This window comes from Ovis aries, chromosome X (assembly GCF_016772045.2).
Source record: "Ovis aries strain OAR_USU_Benz2616 breed Rambouillet chromosome X, ARS-UI_Ramb_v3.0, whole genome shotgun sequence".
In the NCBI taxonomy this organism is placed as follows: domain Eukaryota; kingdom Metazoa; phylum Chordata; class Mammalia; order Artiodactyla; family Bovidae; genus Ovis; species Ovis aries.
The window spans coordinates 107,300,112-107,320,319 of record NC_056080.1 but is presented as its reverse complement, the minus strand read 5'-3'; the positions used below and the strand labels follow the sequence as shown (position 1 = coordinate 107,320,319).

Below are 20,208 nucleotides of genomic sequence, written 5' to 3'. Positions count from 1 at the left end.
ATAAAAGAATTGAGACAGAGTAGAAAAGACTTAATATGAGAAATCTGTGGCTAGCCTTTAGATTTTGGGAACCCCACATTTTAAGTAGAGTTACAGATCAGAAAACTCAACAAAATAGGGAGCACTACATTTTTTGGAAGCTGCAACCTCAGACTTAAGAACTTTAAAGACCTTTCCAGCTTGGCATGTCTAAGATTTTTCCCAATGCTACTATCTAGCACTGTGCTGGGTGGGTAAACGTGGTGGAATCAAAACATCACTTAGATAAGCCTTAGTCCCTCCTCTTGAAAGTTACCACCTTATTGATGAAACTTAACACACTTATACTGTTGGAAAAAGTCAAAAGATGGAAGACAGTGTGTAGTTTTGATAAATAATATTGCACTCCTTCTTGCCACACTGTACCAAAGAGAAACCAGTTATTCTTTCTTCAGTGTTTTCAGGAGAAATACACCTCTGCCAAGAGCTTTCCAAGAGAGAAAGAGACCTGACTAAACTTTAGAAGATTTTTCTCAGTCTCTCAGAGGTATAAAATGCTTCTATGTAGTAATTCTGTGGTTGGATTCTTGCTGGATCTTAGAAATTTCATCACAGATGCAATTCATTTTAGTTTCAAGCAAGAAAAATTTTAAGCAATATAAAGCTTATAAATATAAAGCGTCAAATCTCTTTTGCAAAAATTACCAGATTTATGGTGCTCATTGCTGATTATCTTTGTTCCTGATTCATGTCTGTCAGTAGTTATGGTTTCAGGAACAGGGCTGGTCATTGTAAGGTCAGAAAAGTTTGTTTTGAAGGCCTTGACACCACGCTTTTTATCCCTGGATTCAGGGTCCCACTTTTTTCTTTTGCATCCCCCCACTTCTATTTCTCCATTCAACTATTTTGTATCATATTCCTGCTACTTATCCCTGTCTTTCGGGACTTCGTAATTGAAGGGAGATCTTTGAAGATCCCTTTTCCTGGGTCCCTGGGGCAACTCCCTTTATGTGCATGCTCAGCCAAGCCTAGGTAGGATAGAAGAAAGAAAATCTGTTATGGAAAGCCTACGGAAATGCGCTTTGGATTATAGGTGTGTGGCTCACTTCGTCTGGTACAGATACCTGAGAACTGACTGCACAAGCTCTCACATCACTTTTCATCCTTGTCACATTGCCTACACAATTTGAAATAATTTGCCTTTCACTGGGAGCTGTAGAAATAAATATCATGCTGCTTTGGTCTTTAGAGAACACATGTGGATCTCTAAATACCACTGGTAGGTGTGAAATAGGGCAATGTCTATACCCTAGCTTTTGAGGGTGGTGGTGGTGGTTTAGCCTCCATGTCCAACTCTTTATGACCCCATGGACTGTAGCCCTCCAGGCTCCTCTGTCCATGGGATTTCCCAAATAAGAATACTGGAATGGGTTGCCATTTCCACCTCCAGGGGATCTTCTCAACCCAGGGATTGAACCCAGGTCTCAAACCCAGGTCTCCTGCTTGGCAGATGGGTTCTTTACCACTGAGCCACCTGGGAAGCCAGATTTTGAGAGCCCTCAAATGTTAATGACCCTGTACTGGCTGAGATTCAGGGACCATCTAGTGCACGGCAGGTCTATCCTTTAGCTAAATTTCCTAGCACTAAAATGTTTGTTCTGCTTCCAAGTTGGTTGGATCAGGAAGGTGATATTTTGGTAAAGAGGCTGGGTCACAGAAGAACTCAAAATCAAGGTTAGCACAGGATACAGGAGGAAGTTGAACATCTAATATATAATCTGAGGCCATAATTTACCCAAATCCATCTCCTTCAGTTCCTCAAGCTCCCTGAAATCTCCCATTTTGTTTTTAGTTAAGGTCTGTCATTCAATCACTCATTCATTTGTCCAATTTACAAATAATAATAATCCAGGTACTGTATTATATTCAGAGTGCTGACAGGGGTAAGATGACATTCTTGTCCTTAAGTCCACAGTCTTGTGAGGAAGAGAAAGACATAAACAAAGAATAATGATACTGTGGTATAATCAGCGCTATACTAGAGGCATATGCAAAGTACCAGAGGACCCAGGGCAGGCAGTGGTGGACACCTAGACCTGGGAAAGAGAATATTTGAGCAGAGTTGAAGGATATGTCATTTACCAGTTAGAGAGGGAGCATGTTTGTGTGTGTGCCAGGGTGGGTGGTAGTGGGTAAGTGGAGTGAGGGGACTGAGTGCCAGAAAGTTGGGACAGTAGGTACACAGCCGTGGAGGCACGCCTGCAAAGAAAAAGAAAACAAGGGCATACTGCACATTGCTTATTGAAAGTGGCATGCTTCCATGTGGCTAGAGTATGGAGAACTAGTGGGTAAGGACTGGGAGGAGATGAGGCTAAAAAAATGGGTCAGAGTTTAATTGGATCATGAAAGGCCTTCTGTGCCATGCTAAGAAACTAGGACATGATCCTAAGAGTAATGGGGCACTGCTGAAAACTTTTAGGCAGGGAAGTGATGTGATGGGAAGATTGCTATTGGTGGCAATGGTGGGCGTCAAGATCAGGAAGATGAGGCAGGAGGTGATGGTAGTCTGAACTTGAGTCAGTGGTAGCAGGAATGTAGAAGAGGGTCTTTTTTTTTTTTTGCCACACTGCACCCCACGTGGGATCTTAGTTCCCTGATCAGGAATTGAAACTGTGTCCCCTGCAGTGGAATCGCAGAGTCCTAACCACTGGGCCACCAGGGAAGTACCAAAATAGGGTCTTTGATGATGAGATATGAGGGATGATGAAGAAAGATTCAAGGACAAGGTTTCTGCTTCAGGCTAATGGGCAGTGCCATTCACTGAACCTGGGGATATAGGTGGAGCATATCGTTTTCTGGGAAGATGATAAGTTCAGAGTTCTTCAGGTTGAGTCTGAGAGACTGGTGGAGCATCAAGGAAAAAATTTTAGGGAAAAACCAGACATGTGGATCTGGACTTGGGGAGAGCCTCTGGAAAGCTGTTGTAAACCTATAATTGTCATGCCTAGTGAACCCTTTTGAATCTTTAGAAAAAGTGGATATATTTCAAGAAACAAAACTGCATTATCCATTGTCCTAGAAATTCATATCATTTTTGGTAAGAAACAATCCATTCATTTTACAGAAGCCTTGAGATTGCAAATGAGATGGCCATTTTCAGAACTTGAGGGGTATTGGAGTGAAGAAGAAAAAATGAGAGTGTGCCAAGGGTCTCTGGCTAACTTCCAAATATGCCTGATTATTTGTGTCTCCATACCCCTCCCTAAGAGTGGTCATTTGAAAGAGAGTTCTGACTTCATTATCGATGGAAATGCTATAATAGCTCACAAAATTTTAAAACCTAAAAGGATCACTCTAGATTCTACTTACTTAATATCTTGTCCACAGTCCCCTGCTAAACTGTGAGTTTATTAAGGGCAGACACTTTGCTTCTTCATTTCCATAATCCCAGTAATGTTCTAACACACAGACCCTGCTCTCAGGAGTTTCTGAGTTGAAGAACAATTGAGTCCACTTCCTCATTTTTGCAGATGTGGAATCTGAGGACCAGAAAGGCTATATGACTTTCCCAGGATAACATGGCTACTTAATGGAAGAGCATGAAACAGAGGATACGGTTTGATGATGCTTTTCTTCAACATCTTGACTGAGCCAATCACCTCTCACAACAGGGTGTTCTTGATGTGTGCTTGGAGGCTCTGAGTATATGAGAAGAGACAGAATGTTTCTGGAGAACATTCTGTTTCTCAGCATTCCTCCTGACTTCCTAGATTCAAAATAAACTCTTGAAATTACCCTTAAAAACTTGCGGCATAGAATGTTAGTACTTTGTGTGACTATATGCCTATGAGAAGGCAAATGTGGCCCCTTAAGTCTACAATGCAATGTATGTCAACCTCAGTTTAGAGAACTCTCGAAACATCTCTTTCCCGTAATAACTCATTATAGGTCTGCCATCCATGAATTCATCTAAGCCTTTATCTGGGGGGAGAGGGAAGCTATTTATATTTGCAGTCTAATCCACCACTCGGTGTAATGAGTTCCATATGTTTCTTCCATTTTCTACCTGATGTGAAAAGTAAGGCTTCCTTTATATGTCCTAAACTCACCTCTATGGGCTATATGCTGGTAAGACACACGCACACACACACACTCACTCACTCTCTCACATATATACACACACACTCTCTCACACACATGCACAGTTTTTCTCTGTCTCTGTCATACACATTCTCTCTCTCCTCCTCTCTCTCTCTCACACACACACACACACACACACACACACACACATTTCTCAGTCACCACATTCTCTCTCTCCCCCTCTCACACACACACTCTCTCACACTCTCTCTCTCACATACACACTCGCTGTCATATTGTCTCTCTGCCTCTCTCTCTCTCTCTCTCTCTCACACACACACACACACACACACACACACACACACACACACACACACGTGTGATTTAGGAGGGAAAATGACCCCACTATTAATCGTCATCTCTATTTACAAGCGTATTAAAAATTCAAATGAAAGGAAGCCGAAATAATGCAATTCAAAGTGAACACAGTGGCAGCTAATTACCCCAAGGAGAAGGACGTAAATCCTTGACAAAACAGAGGCCGGTTGATGCAGGACTCGGCGGAAATAAATGAGAGGCCTGCTAGGGAATCGGTGCCTGGCCGCGCCCCGCCTGCCTGCGGTGAAGTTGAAGCACCCTGTGCAAGTTCAGCGTGGCCCAGGAACAGAACCTGTCAGCCTCCTCGCCTGACATGATCTTAATTAGCCTCTGTTCTACTGCCGAGAAAGCCTGCTGAGGCAGTTAGCACCAGAGAATTAATCAGATCGTTTGTGGAGTCGACAAAGCAGGACAGCAGTCGACACTGGCAATTTATTGATTGGAAAGGGTCCATGAAGACTGGGAGTGTTGTAGGCTCTATTCACGGCCCTCTTTCCCCCTGAATGAGGGTGCTCCACAGAGGCTGTGGGGGAGGTGCTCCCCCTTAATCTCTGCCCCTCCCCACCAGCATATTCTGTCTTCCTGGCTCCTGTACATGGTATGGCTAAGACATCCTGTGTAGCTGTGTTGATGCCAAACAATGTGTTTGACTGTGAGGGAGAGGGAGCGAGCACTGTGGATTTTGTGGCAAATTGCACTTTTGCTACAGGATTAGTTAGGAAAATGGAATATTGCCAGCGTTTCCCTCCCTCCTTTTGTTTACTGCCTATTTTCAACAGCTCTGTAATTGCTTTCCATTTCGTAAAAGGAACATTGTTCCCCTTTTTGGTTTTTCTTTTAATTGTGTTGCTCGCCCTAAGCTCTGACGTTTGGGAACATTGATGAGAATGCCATGTTGTTTTGGGTTTGGATACCCACTAGGCCTTAGCCATCAAAGCAAAATTATTGCTAGAGAAGGCAGTTGGGTGGTGGGCTCAGAAAGACGTTTAATGTCTTCCATGAAGCCTTCTCTGAAGGGTCCAGCTTGCTTATTGTGAACTTGTTTTCTTATTTGGACTCTCACAGTACTTCAAATGGATACTATCCAATCAGACTCTTGTTTGTGCTGTTTTGTATTTATCTTTGCTTCATGTGTGTAAATCCTATCACGTCACTCTGACCATAAAGTAAGTTCTCCAAAGCTAAATGTGCCACCTCCCACTGAATGTAACTGTTAACAGCAATCTAGGCACAGTAAGAGATAAGATGGGTTCATTCCAACCCCTTGAGGAATTCTTACAGCCATGTGTCCTTTGACCCTGCTGCCACCTTGGCACTATTGGTGTCTTGCTCCAGATAATTTTGAGGGGCTGGGGGTGCTGTCCTGTGCTCTGCATGATGTTTAGCAGCATTCCCAGGGATCAAACCCGGGTTTCCTGCATTGCAGGTGGATTCTTTACCAGCTGAGCCACAAGGGAAGCCCAGGAATACTGGAGTGGGTAGCCTACCTCTTCTCTAGCGGATCTTCCTGACTCAGGAATTGAACTGGGGTCTCCTGCATTGCAGGCAGATTCTTTACCAACTGAGCTATCAGGGAAGCCCTCCTGTTCTCTACCTACTATGAAAAATGTCTCTGAAAGTCAAGTTGCTCAGTCGTGTCTGACTCTTTGCGACCCCATGGACCGTAGCCCACCAGGCTCCTCTGTCCATGGGATTTTCCAGGCAAGAATACTGGAGTGGGTGTCTCTAGATATTGTCAAACGTCCCCTGCAGGGGGGTAAATCACACTCCCTCTGCATGGAGGATCACTGTTAAAATGATAAGAGGGAAAGTTGATTGAGCATGTTACCGTGTCCAGCTTGATGCTGAAGACATGACAGGCATTCTTTTGTTTCACTTCCATAGCCAGCCCTGCCCTGGCTTGAATGGTTGTCTCAGGGGGCTCTGGGAGACGAACCTCAAAAGTCACAGTTGTAGATCTACACTACAGTCTGTCTCATCCCCAAGGGACATTTACAAGAGCCTCTCAGAGACCTCTCAGGCTCCCCCCTGAATTAAGGGGACATGTCTGCTACCCCTTGATGGTGTAAGCACCATGCATTCATTGAAAACTAGATATTCAGCTTAGTGAGGGTTAATTCCTCAAGGAGACTGATGAAAAGCAGCAGCAGGTCAGAGCAAAAGCAACCCTGCCAGCTGTCACCTCCCTTTCTCAGATGTGAATACCCTTCCACACAGCTCTGGCATGCTAGGGGCCTACACATCTATTTCTTTCACTCACGGTGTCATTTGAGCTCAAGAAGCAGAATTTCCAGCAAGCCCACTAGAGTGTCGTTCCTACCCTAAATCCTGACCAGCTGTCTTGCAAACAATGCAATCAGTCACCAGAGGGAGGGGGCAAAAGAAGGCAGATCAACCAGTGCGGGTGCGTCCTTCTGTGGAGGAGCGGACTACTCCAAGATGAAGGACAACCCAAGAGAAAAATTTTGACATTTCAGCTTAGTGTGTCTCTGGAGAGGAATATATCTCTGGCTGCAAAGTTAATTCAGTCTCAAATTCACTGCCACCAAGGAGTTAACACTACATTCAAATTAGTCATGTCATTTGATGGAGAAATATTCTACTTATGGAAAATACCTTTATAGGACAACTGCCTTTCTGAGTCTGAGCTGGAAATATTACTGTAAACAGGATCTAATCACAGCGAAGCCTTTTTTCAGCTTTGCATGACAGCTGTAAAATATGACAGTATTTATTAATAGTCACTGCAGTCTAATCTGCAGCATTGGAGAGATACAGTGGAATATGTTAAGCTACCAGGAGAACAATTTCCACAGTAACTAATATTCTGCTTTTGAAAGGGTAGTTGAATGTTTTGTGATTTTTTTTCCCCTCAACTGATGGTCCAACCCCAGGAACAAGCTACTGAGCTAATAACCTTTGTAGAGAGGAAGTGTTTAAATGATAATTTATTTCAAGAGCTGACAACAAATTGCTCGGCACTTTTTCTCTTTATGCCCCAAAGCAGTCAAGGATGTGCAAATCGAAGTATTAAAAAATATGACAGCTTTAGTATTTTCATTTTCAATGAAATTCTCATTATAGACATATGTACAGTCTTTTATTCATAATCCAGTCCAAATATTCATTCACTATTATTATTGTGCAGGCCCTTGAGATACCCCTATAGTTGAGGCCTCATCACAATAGATTAGGCAGGCTGCAGAAACTACCAAATGTCTCAGGTACTGTCAACCCCAATTATTGCTGCTCAAACAGGGGAATTTAGTATCTGTCTCTCAACAGATAATGTACTCTCTGGCTCTACCTGATTTATTCAGATATAAAAAGTAGCTTGAATTTCAATAACAACTCTTTTGGCTTCATTGTTCCCAGAAGGCAACTGGACATGACTAGAACTGGAGCCATCTGTTACCTTCTCACATCCTTTAATCAGTTCTTACAGTGAAGGAGAAAAAAAATTCATGACAATCTGTCTGTTAAAAAATTTATTTCCTGCTTTCTTTAAACTTCCTGCCAAGTAACCATGGTAGAATCTATTGGGTTGGCTCAAAAGTTCATTCAGGTTTTCCTGTAACATCTTATGGAAAAACCTGCATGAACATTTTGACCAACCCAGTATCATCAGTCTCTCCTTTGTTTTCTTCTTCTTCAATCAAAAACAGTCCTTTAGTGATGACAACTTGCAAGTTCAGATGTTTTCTGGACTCTGGAAATGGCCTTGGCCCCAGAGAGGAATCTGTGAGTTCAGATTCACCTCGGAGTTAGGTCCCCACCATAGCATTCTACGAGTGGGCACCATGGGCAAAGCCACCTCTCTGGCTGCATTTACTACTTCTGTTCCCCACCTGCCCCTTAGCCTGGATTTTTCACCCACTGCTTATCTGGACTCCTGGGACTCTGGGACCAAAGGCTCTTGTGTTCATTTGTAGACATCAGCCTTTAAGAAAGAAGTGGACAACTAGAGTGCATCCCCAGGAAGGTGACTAGGATAGGGAGGTTCTAGGTAACAGTTCCTTTGAAGAATAGCTGAAGGCAATACTACAGGATGAGCGCCTCATAATGTCAATGTTAAAAGTGTGGGAGGCAATATGGCAGCCCAGTGAACAACACACACAGGCTGTGGAATATGGCAGGCTTTGCTCGAAATCCTGGGTTTCATTACTTTGGCACGCTAAGCTGTGTGATCCTTAGGAGCCATCATTTCATCTTTTTATACTTTGGTTTCCTTCTGTTGTAAAGATGCAAGGATGCCATGAGTTTTAAATGTGATCATTGACAAACTCAGGGCCTAGTATGTAATAAGTGCTTAAAAATGGCAGCTGCTCTTATCAAACTAAGATAATAGAAATGATGACAAAAATTGGGATATGTTGTTTTGTGCCAAGGATTGGTACTGGGGTGTGTATGTGTGCATGCACATGCGTGTGTGCATGTATGTGTGTGTGTGTGCAGAAAGGGAGAGAGACAGAGAGAGACACACACACACAGTGAGAGGATCTGTGCCTTATTTGGGAAAGAACTGGATGACAAGGATGAAGCCAGGTTATGTAAGTAGGTAGTAAATGACAATGTACAGGAAGATGTGAGGGTTTGAAGCTCTGCTTGCCTCTCTGTAGAGTTAAAATCCAGCCAATCTGAAAACATTCATGATCCTTGGAGAAAGGCTCTTTGTCTTTGTCTTGGAGAATCTCTTTACCTCTCAAGCCCTTCAGGATATTTTAACATTTTCCCACCTTCCTAGCTATTTGGCAATATTTTAATCTTTTCACAGGGTGTCTGCTCTGCTGCTGCTGCTGCTGTGAAGTCGCTTCAGTCATGTCTGACTCTGTGCGACCCCATAGACGGCAGCCCGCCAGGCTCCCCCGTCCCTGGGACTCTCCAGGCAGGAACACTGGAGTGGGTTGCCATTTCCTTCTCGAACGCAGGAAAGTGAAAAGTGAAAGTGAAGTTGCTCAGTCATATCTGACTGTTAGTGACCCCATGGACTGCAGCTTACCAGGCTCCTCTGTCTATGGGATTTTCCAGGCAGGAGTACTGGAGTGGGGTGCCATTGCCTTCTCTGGCCTGCTCTAATGAATGCAAATTTTCTTGGTGGATGGGGTTGGGGAAGTTGGGTTAAAAATGAATTTTTCCAGCCCCCTGAGATAAATGACTGTTTCAGTAACAGGATCTCAAATTATCAAAGGCAGGACCTGAATTCTGCTTAAATACTGCCTGCAGCTGAGCACTAGGCAACATCCAGTAATTGTTTATTGACTGACAGGCTACTTGTTGTCACTGCCCATGTTCTTGCCACAACCTCCTAGCGCAAACAGAAAGGTCTGAGAGAAGGCGGGTGACTTCCTGAGAGTTACCTGGGAACTGAGTAGGGAGTTTCAGGTGGAGAATGGGAAACGGCAGGAGTTTATTGAACACTGGCAAGAAGGTAGGGACTAGTTGCCTCAAAGGGCACTTGGAGCTATTATCTCATTATCTAAGCTGAGAGCCACAGGCTGGGCCAGCTTCTTTTATCTCTGTGGGTTGTGCCCATTGAAGCCAAGGAGAGTTGTCAGGTGCACGAGAGAGTCTGGCTGCAGTTCTCAAACGTGTTGCTGTTCTGGGGGAAATGTTAGCACCACAGAGAGCTAGATCACTTGCACCTAAAATATAGGTCTAATAGCAAAGTGGAAGCACTTTTATGCAGGTGTAGAGACTGGTTAGGACAGAGATGCCAAGCCAGGGAGGGCAGGTGTAAGTAAGTGCCATAGTGAGGAGCCCTGGATAAGTAAAAAAGAAAAATGGGGTGCAAGTGGTTAAGACTCTGCACTTTCACTTTAGGGGGCATGGGTTCCATCCCTTGTCAGGAAGCTACAATCCCCATGCAGTGTAGCCTTAAAAAAGGGTCTATAAAGAGAAGAGGGTACAAAGAGGGTGTATGTCACACTTAATAAAGCTCATAACTTTTCCAAGAACTGACTTTTGATGTATATAGCCTCAAGAGCATCAATTTCAATTTTGCATTAACAAACCAAGGTGGTTATTTTAGTAACGAAGCAAGGTGATGACCTGCCAACCAAAAACCCGACCTTACTCTGCAGACAGAAATCAAAGCATACCTAACAGAGCTTTGCAATCCACTCAGTGGTTCACAATTTCAGAGATAAAATTACCCTGATTGTGCTATAAATATTTTAAATGACCTCAAATGTTTAACCCATTTCTCAGCTCCTCACTCATCTCTGCCCTTATACAGTGGAGTCACATCATTTGTATATTTAGCTTATTTGATTGTAATTATAGGTGCTCCCTTCTGTCTCTCTCCAGCTTCCATTTCTCTCTTATGTAATTTAAAAAATTCTAAAATTATACTTTGCAGTTATAATTTTCCCCATAATGTTTATTACTGAAGCAATAGATGATCATTGTAGAAAAAAGAGAAAATATAGAATAGACAGAGTTTGAGTTATAAATTGAGTTTTCTCTTTCTTCATTTTTCTTTATTTCTCCTTTCCTCCCTCCCTCTTTCCTTTCCTTTGTTTCCTTCCCCCTTCTTACCCTCCCTCCCTTCTTGGTTTTCCTGTCTCTTTCAGTCCAACATTTAAAAACCAGTCATGGGCTTCTTCTGGATGAATCACTAGCGGAGTTGGGAAAACACTAAGTATGTACCCAGGCCTGTGCTAGAAACTGGGTAAGCGCAAAGTTTCAGTCTGGGGATTAAGCAATGATCTACTATCACAATGGAGAGAAGCACTTGGGAAGGTCAATAGCAGACCCAGTGAATTAACAACAGAAAGCAAGTAAGTGTCAAGTGAATGACATGGACAAAAGGGTTCTGGGGGCCTTCAGAAGTGTGCAAGATCTCTGCTCCTTAAAACTGGTTCTCCTCCTACCCTCAGCACCTCAGTAAATAGCGTCACCTTATCACCCAGTCTCTCAAGCCAAAAGATTAGCAGTCATTCACGAATGCTTCCTTTCCCTCACATCCCACAGTCAATCTGTCACCAAGTTCTGTTGATTCTGGGTATAAAATGTATTTCAACCCCGTCTACTTTTCTCCATTTCCAGCCTAGTCTAAGCTGCCATCATGTCTCACCTATAGAAACTTAAGTGAGATCATGTGACTCCCTTGCTCAGAATCCTCCAATGACTTCCCATTGTAGTTACAATAAAATTCATATTCCTTATCCTGGCTCCTGTGTGTATGCCATGGCTTTGATCTGACTTCTGTTTTCATTCTCATCTTAGGTCACTCTCTACTTCCTCACAACCCTTTAGCCATACTGGTCTTCTTTCAGTTTCTCAAACATACTAAGCTCTCCCTGCCACAGGGCCTTTGCACTTCCTATTTCCATTGCCTAAAAACTTGTTCCCGCTATTCTTCACATGACTGTTCCCTTCTAATTCTTTAGTTCTCAACTGAAATGCTCCTTCTTCATGAGGCTGTCACTGAGAATCCTTTGACAATTATGTCCTATCGATTAGTATCTGTCTTTGTTTCCTTCATAGCACCTGACCTAAATATAAAATTTTGCTTATTTTTATTTCTTTGCTTACTTATTTTTCTCTATATCCTTTATTAGAATGTAACCTTTATAATAGCAGGAGACATGTCTATCCTGTTCAGCAATTTAACCCTACCACCTATTGAATGAATGAATTGTCGTGCACTGGAATGGTCAGGAAAGGCTACCTTGAGGAGGTAGAGTTTGAAGTGGGTTTTGAAAAACAGAAGGATAGGCAGGAAGAATTTCCATAATCAAGATGGAGAGAATTCCAGGTAGTAGTAGAAGGGCAGTTCCTGAGGCAAGCGTGGTTCTGGCACATTTGGGCAACAGTGGGAAATGGGCGTAGCCTGCAATGGACGTTTCCCATCAGGTAACATAAAGACAACAGGTTTGTTAGTTGGTTGAGACATAATTATGCCTTGAGGAGTAGACTGCTTTTATTTTTCAATGTGGGCAAATAAAAACCATTGAAAATTTTGGACCCAGGTTGTGGTGTGCATTGTTTTAAGAAGGCTTTCTAAGGAGGAAGTTAGTATAAAACTTAATAGAAAATTACTTCTTAAACAGAGCATATTAATCCCATCAGCTAAATGGCTATAGAGGAAAAAATATGAACCCACATGAGTCAGAAAGGTTTCATTTGGTTCTAAGACCACAGAACTGAACAAATTATTTAATGAGATGATTTGAGCAAAAATATGCAGGATTAGGAAACAGAGACGTGGACTTTCTTAGTAGCCCAGTGGTTAAGACTCCATGTTTCCAATGCAGGGGATGCAGGTTTGATCCCTGGTCGGGAAACTAAGATCCCACATGCTGTGGAGCAACTAAGCCCACACACCACAACTGGAGAGCCCACGTGCTCTGGAGCCTGCGCACTGCAACAAAGGCCCAGCACAGCCAAAAAAGAAAGAAAGAGAGATGGACTTTTGCTTCCTTTCCTCCAATAGAGAGCTAATGGGCAAAGGAGGATCATGAGAGATGAGGAGAGAATACATGAACTTGTGTCTCCTGCTTTTCAAAAACTGTTAGCAGACCTGACATTTAGTTTTAAAAAGTTTCAGGAAAGAAGTTGTCTAATTTACAAATTTTAGTTCTGAAAATTAGATTTTTACACACTAGATTCTACTGTATATAATACATGGAAATAGGCTAATTCATCTTCAGTGTTTAAAAGAAAGGAAATGCATTAAAATTTAGCAAATTGTGAATTAGAACATTTAAACTATTTCGGTACCCTAGTCAGGCAAAGATGTGCAAGAACACAGGGTACTCCTTTCTGATTCTGCCCTTTGTTCATGTTCTTTTTTCTTCCCCAAACTCTATCTCCCTCTTCTCTTCCAGTCCACAGCTTATATATCCTTTAAGGCCTGGCTCCTCTAGCCAGCCTTTGAAAATTCTACTTTCTTGGAGTGCTACTTTTTCATAAGTCTTACAACAATCAGAATCTGTAGTGTATCACTTAATTTGCTACTGAGTTTGATACTTTGTTCTGAAAGTTGTTCATGAATTGTTTCCTTAATGTCCTTTTTCTGTCTACCCCCACTGGAACTGTATTATATAAGCATGCATCACAAGATTTGAATAAATCATTGAGGGTGCATAACACCTTATAGACTGGTTGACTAATTAACTGATAATATGTAAGCTAGGATTAGTAATAAGATTCAAAATATCCCAAGTCTGGTATAATATTAAAAGTCATAGCATATTACCTTAAGAAGGGACATAACTTTGGTTAAGAGATCAAGGCCAAGAAAGCCTCAATGAGTTGGTTAAGGTCAGAGAGCTAGTGAGTGGCAGAGGATGGACTAGAACTCTGCTCTCCTGTTTCAGGTTCATGAAATTTGATAATATTTTGGAGGTAAGTACCATAAGCAAATACAGGCCTTAGTGTTTCCTGAGAGGGTTTATCTTATCAAAATAAGAGTGAAGTGAAGCGCACTCTGGATTCCTAAAAACAAAATGGCCCTTCAAGTTAAGTTACCTATAAGGACATCATTTCCAGTGATCCCTCAGAGAGGTCTTCCATTTGCTCCTTCTTTCTCTGAGTCAGAAAATCCTGAGTCAGAGACAGCCATTCCCTGCGTATGCATGTGTCCTAAGTCACTTAGTGTCCAAATCTTTGTGACCCCATGGACTGTAGCCCACCAGGCTCCTCTGTCCATGGGATTTCCCAGGTACGAATACTGGAGTGGGTAGCCATTCACTTCTCCAGGGGATCTGCCTGACCCAAGGATTGAACTCTGGTCTCCTGTGTCTCCTGCATTGGCAGGCAGATTCTTTACCACTAGCACCACTTGGCAAGCCCTTCCCTCCATATAGCCAGGGGTATAGGCAAACAAGTGATAAAGTAACAATGTCTTTTAGAATCTCATGGTGATAGGATTCCCTGGTTTTACTAAGAAAGCCCTCAAAGATAACTAGATTTTAGAGGAGTCTGTTTAGCTGCACTATGATGTATATACCTAACTGGATACTATTTAAGATCAGACTCCTAATTTTTGAGACTCTTTTAATATAATATGTCATCAATATATTCAATATAATATGTCTAACTCTTAGAAAATCTATCCACCCCCCAAACCCAGTTTAGCCAGTCTCCTTTCATTATTTCCATCAGCTAGTTGTGGAGGCCCTACAATCCGAAAGCCTAATGTAATGTGATCTGCAAGCCAGAGACATTGCCACCAGTCCCAGCTCTGGGGTTAAGCTACTGCATGAAAAAGCACTTTTCCTTTTCGGGCTTCAGTTTTCTCATCTATGAAATGGGGATAACTGTGGTCTCTGGATGGATTAATTCTGCAAAAGCTTTCCAGCTTAGGCCTTTCTCTATTTTAGACTAAGCCACTTTTCCTTTGTGTATTTTAGACCAGATCAATTATTTTGAGGAGGGGGGAGGGTTCTTTTTCATCAACAGTGATTCAACCAGGAAGATAATCCGAACCCCCTTTTCAAAGTTTGGGATGGGAGGACATGTATAATTTGAAAAATTAGATTCTAAAATTAGTATTGCTTTTTTTTTTTTTGGCCTTACTCTTCAATTCATTTTGAATAATAATTACAGTTTTAAAAGCATATGAGATTTTATTTACTGGAAGAGAAGGGGACAATCATGAGTTGAGGAAGGTTGAAGACCACTGTTACATGAATATTCAAAGAGGAGAGCAGATGCCTCTTCTTACCTCTTTCTGTGTCGTAAAGGTACACAAACTTCTCCCACTTGTAGTGACCCAGAAGACTCAGGATGGCACCCTTCAAGGCTGGGCGCATCTGGATGACAAACTGCACATCTGCATCAGTGGGGAAGCTGGGAGTGACAAAGGACGTGTGCAGGGCTCCACAGAAGGAGGTCAGAGTGTTCATGGACATCTGGTCATAGAATCCAAAGATGGCATATACCCCTCTCGAGAACTGGGAGCAGACTGCAATGAGAAAAAGAGAAAGACATTTCAGTAACTTCATGGTCCTTTGCTGCAGCTTGCAGGGTTGGAAATATAGTGCATAGTTAGACTCTAAAAGACAGACAGAAAACCAGTGGTTGCTGGTCTCTAGAAGCCCTTGGAAAATCCAGTTGCTCAGCAGGAAAAGGATAAGAAAGGGAAGAATTTATCTGATGCAGTTGCCTCTTCTCTATGAGAGAAAACTAAGCATGAGCAGGAAACTAAGAGGAATGTGGGAAGCACAGAGGTGAAGGTTGTCTTATCCTCCTTCAGCAAACCTCCCAGTGCACCCCCAAGGCACCAAGTGTTCCCACACTTCCACCGCAGCTGCCCAGGGGCCCCTTAGGATACCCAGGCCCCATCAAGGTATTGGGTTGGCTCAAAAGTTCATTCAGGTTTTTCCAGAAGGTGTTATGGGAAAGCCCAGATGAACTTTTTGGCCAACCCAATAGAATTATCTTGTGTCTCACCCATGCAGTGCTTTTCTACTAGGTAACAATAGTGACTGATGATTTAGTCAGATGAACTGCTAATGTGTCTTCTAGGAAATGTGTTACTCCTCTTAGGTTGTTGTTGTTTAGTCACAAAGTCGTGTCTGACTCTTTGTGACCTCATGGACTAACGCCCACCAGGCTCCTCTGTCCATGGGATTTCCCAAGGCAAGAATATTGGAGTGGGTTGCCATTTCCTTCTCCAGGGGATCTTCCTGACCCAGGGGTCAAACCTGCATCTCTTGTGTCTCTTGCATTGGCAGGCGAGTTCTTTACCACTGAGCCCCCTTGGGAAGCCCCCTTGGGAAGCCCCTTCTTAGGTTACATAATGCTTTACCTATCTAGTTATGTTATGATGAACACCCCTTATGTAGACTAATAATGAAGAGAATTTCAGATTCTGGGCAAGTCATTGGGAATACTGGTCTTTCAGTGCCCATGGGATAGGTAAAGTTCTATCTTAATCATTTTGATTTGATATTCTAGACCTGGTAGCCCACACACAGAATGTTCACGTCCTCCTCACGATTGTGGTGAATTTTTCTTCCATCTCAAAATGGGTCATGCCACTACCTTTCCTTCTTCAGGCCCAGATGAGCTTAAAAAAATGGGAACCAATCTCAATATTAGCGTAAGTAGAACAAAATTAGCAAAGCAAATCAGCTACAACAGCACCATGTGGTGCATTCCCAAACCAAGTGGAAATGATCTTCAGATTATTTGCACTACTGCTCCCTTCCATTCATGAGAAGCAGGGAGAACAAACAGCTGATAATGTGGTGTGATTTAAGGGCCTCTGCTTGGTCACCCTTATCACCTAGGAAGCCAACGTTAGGCTTACTTTTTCAGGTTTTGGTTATGAAAAAAAGCCTATGGCTTGGGAACCCCCTCCCCCAAATTACAATCTTTTTTTAGCCATTAACATGTCTGATTAAATGTCAGCACAAGTAAGAAAATGGATAGGTTCAGTTTTGATGGGAATGGGTGGGTCAGAGAAGAGAATGTAAAGGGTTTGCTCCCTTTTATCAGCCAAACTCGTGGCTCATTGGCTTGAGGTAGCATTTCAAAGGTGATTATCAGTCACTCAAAGGCCTCCTTGCTGCTGCTGCTGCTGCTGCTAAGTTGCCTCAGGAGTGTCTGACTCTGTGCGACTCCATAGACAGCAGCCCACCAGGCTCCACCATCCCTGGGATTCTCTAGGCAAGAACACTGGAGTGGGTTGCTATTTCCTTCTCCAATGCATGAAAGTGAAAAGTGAAAGTGAAGTCGCTCAGTCATGTCTGACCCTCAGTGACCCCATGGACTGCAGCCTACCAGGCTCCTCCGTCCAGGGGATTTTCCAGGCAAGAGTACTGGAGTGGGGTGCCATTGCCTTCTCCGCAAGGGCCTCCTTAGGGGAGGACAATTGCTTCCAACTTGAGGAATTCTAAGTGACCTCCAAACACATGCAAGAAAAGCCTTTATATTAAAAGGAAAAACCAACTAGAGAATGAACCTGGGGCATTTTGTGACATGAGGCCAAAAGAAGTATTCTGAAACAAAAAGGAAGTGGCTAGATGGCACTTTGTCTTCAGTTCAGTTCAGTTCAGTTCAGTCGCTCAGTCGTGTCCGACTCTTTGCGACCCCATGAATCACAGCACGCCAGGCCTCCCTGTCCATCACCATCTCCCGGAGTTCACTCAAACTCACATCCATTGAGTCCGTGATGCCATCCAGCCATCTCATCCTTGGTCGTCCTTCTCCTCCTGCCCCCAATCCCTCCCAGCATCAGAGTTTTTTCCAATGAGTCAACTCTTCGCATGAGGTGGCCAAAGTACTGGAGTTTCAGCTTCAGCATCATTCCTTCCAAAGAAATCCCAAGGTTGATCTCCTTCAGAATGGACTGGTTGGATCTCCTTGCAGTCCAAGGGACTCTAAAGAGTCTTCTCCAACACCACAGTTCAAAAGCATCAGTCCTTCGGCGCTCAGCCTTCTTCACAGTCCAACTCTCACATCCATACATGACCACAGGAAAAACCATAGCCTTGACTAGACGGACCTTAGTTGGCAAAGTAATGTCTCTGCTTTTGAATATGCTATCTAGGTTGGTCATAACTTTCCTTCCAAGGAGTAAGCATCTTTTAATTTCATGGCTGCAGTCACCATCTGCAGTGATTCTGGCTCCCCAAAAAATAAAGTCTGACACTGTTTCCACTGTTTCCCTATCTATTTCCCATGAAGTAATGGGACCGGATGCCATGATCTTCGTTTTCTGAATGTTGAGCTTTAAGCCAACTTTTTCGCTCTCCTCTTTCACATTCATCAAGAGGCTTTTTAGTTCCTCTTCACTTTCTGCCATAAGGGTGGTGTCATCTGCATATCTGAGGTTATTGATATTTCTCCCGGCAATCTTGATTCCAGCTTGTGTTTCTTCCAGTCCAGCGTTTCTCATGATGTACTCTGCATAGAAGTTAAATAAGCAGGGTGACAATATACAGCCTTGACATACCCCTTTTCCTATTTGGAACCAGTCTGTTGTTCCATGTCCAGTTCTAACTGTTGCTTCCTGACCTTCATACAGATTTCTCAAGAGGCAGGTCAGGTGGTCTGGTATTCCCATCTCTTGAAGAATTTTCCACAGTTTATTGTGATCCACACAGTCAAAGGCTTTGGCATAGTCAATAAAGCAGAAATAGATGTTTTTCTGGAACTCTCTTGCTTTTTCCATGATCCAGCGGATGTTGGCAATTTGATCTCTGGTTCCTCTGCCTTTTCTAAAACAAGCTTGAACGTCAGGGAGTTCACGGTTCACGTATTGCTGAAGCCTGACTTGGAGAATTTTGAGCATTACTTTACTAGCGTGTGACATGAGTGCAATTGTGCAGGAGTTTGAGCATTCTTTTGCATTGCCTTTCCTTGGAATTGGAATGAAAACTGACCTTTTCCAGTCCTGTGGCCACTGCTGAGTTTTCCAAATTTGCTGGCCTATTGAGTGCATCACTTTCACAGCATCATCTTTCAGGATTTGAAACAGCTCAATTGGAATTCCATCACCTCCACTAGCTTTGTTCGTAGTGATGCTTTGTAAGGCCCACTTGACTTCACATTCCAAGATGTCTGGTTTTAGATTAGTGATCACATCATCATGACTATCTGGGTTGTGAAGATCTTTTTTGTACAGTTCTTCCGTGTATTCTTGCCACCTCTTCTTAATATCTTCTGCTTCTGTTAGGTCCATACCATTTCTGTCCTTTATGGAGCCCATCTTTGCATGAAATGTTCCTTTGGTATCTCTAATTTTCTTGAAGAGATCTCTAGTCTTTCCCAATCTGTTCTTTTCCTCTATTTCTTTGCATTGATCGCTGAAGAAGGCTTTCTTATCTCTTCTTGCTGTTCTTTGGCACTTTGTCTTAATCATTACCAAAGGAGACATGAAGGAGAGTCCCATTCCCAAATTCATCCTGTCAGTGTAGAATCTTGCAGTACCAGGTCAAATCTTGGCCAATACACATAATGTTCTGTATAACATTGACAACGATAATGATAACAGTTATTGAGTTCTTAGTAGGTAACAGCCCATATGCTAAGCACACATATTATCTCTTTTAATATTCCCAACAACCTCTTGAGGTATTACTATCATTTCTATTTAATAGATAAGAATTCTGAGACCAAAAAATGTTCCATCTGTTAAGTGGAGGGGCCAGGACTTGAACCTGAGTCCAATGCCAAAACTCACACTCCCTGGGACCCAAAACAAACAGTGACATTGGATAGTATTTATTGGCTTGAATGAAATAGAGTTTCCAGATTTGGCAAATAAAAATATATTGAATATATATCTATATAACTAGAAAATAGATAAATAGAATGTCCAATTAAATTTGAATTTCAGATAAATAAGAAATTATTTTTAGTTTAAATATGCCTCAAATTCACACATATACTGAAAAATTACTTGTTTATTTGAAATTCATATTTAATTGAAAATCCTGAATTTTATCTGGCAGCCCTAGAAAGAATCCAATCTTATTAACAGTCATGGGGCTGGAAGACTGGAATAAGCAATCATGGCTTTCCAACCAAAATGACTCAGGAGGTAGCCAGTCATTCTTAGATCTGTACCAACTAGCATACAATGCAACATATTTTTCAACAAGGAAATCCCAACCAGTCAAAATTATGAACAATAATTGGGGGAGAAATACTTGGAGAGAGACAAATGTATAGCTATGATCCTCTTAGAGTTTCAAAAAGCCCCTGGTGTATTGGAAAAAACCAGAAAATTAAAGTAGGTTATAGATTCTGGTTAAGTTTAAGAAAAAAAAAAAAAACACCCTTGCATTGCTCTTGTAATCATTGGTTTTGAAC

At 42.5% G+C, this 20,208-nt stretch overlaps 1 protein-coding gene across 5 annotated transcripts in view; it reads right to left on the bottom strand.

Moving 5' to 3' along the window:
* GRIA3 (glutamate ionotropic receptor AMPA type subunit 3) overlaps positions 1–20,208 on the bottom strand; it is a 311,045-nt gene that overhangs the window by 210,715 nt on the left and 80,122 nt on the right. For all 5 annotated transcript variants that reach the window (XR_009598794.1, XM_012107364.4, XM_042242468.1 and 2 more), the window contains one exon: positions 15,110–15,349. Coding sequence is in view for 4 of the 5 variants with exons in the window: in XM_012107364.4 (XP_011962754.1) it covers positions 15,110–15,349 (240 nt within the window). In the remaining variant the exon portion in view is untranslated. The remainder of the gene's footprint in view (positions 1–15,109; positions 15,350–20,208) is intronic.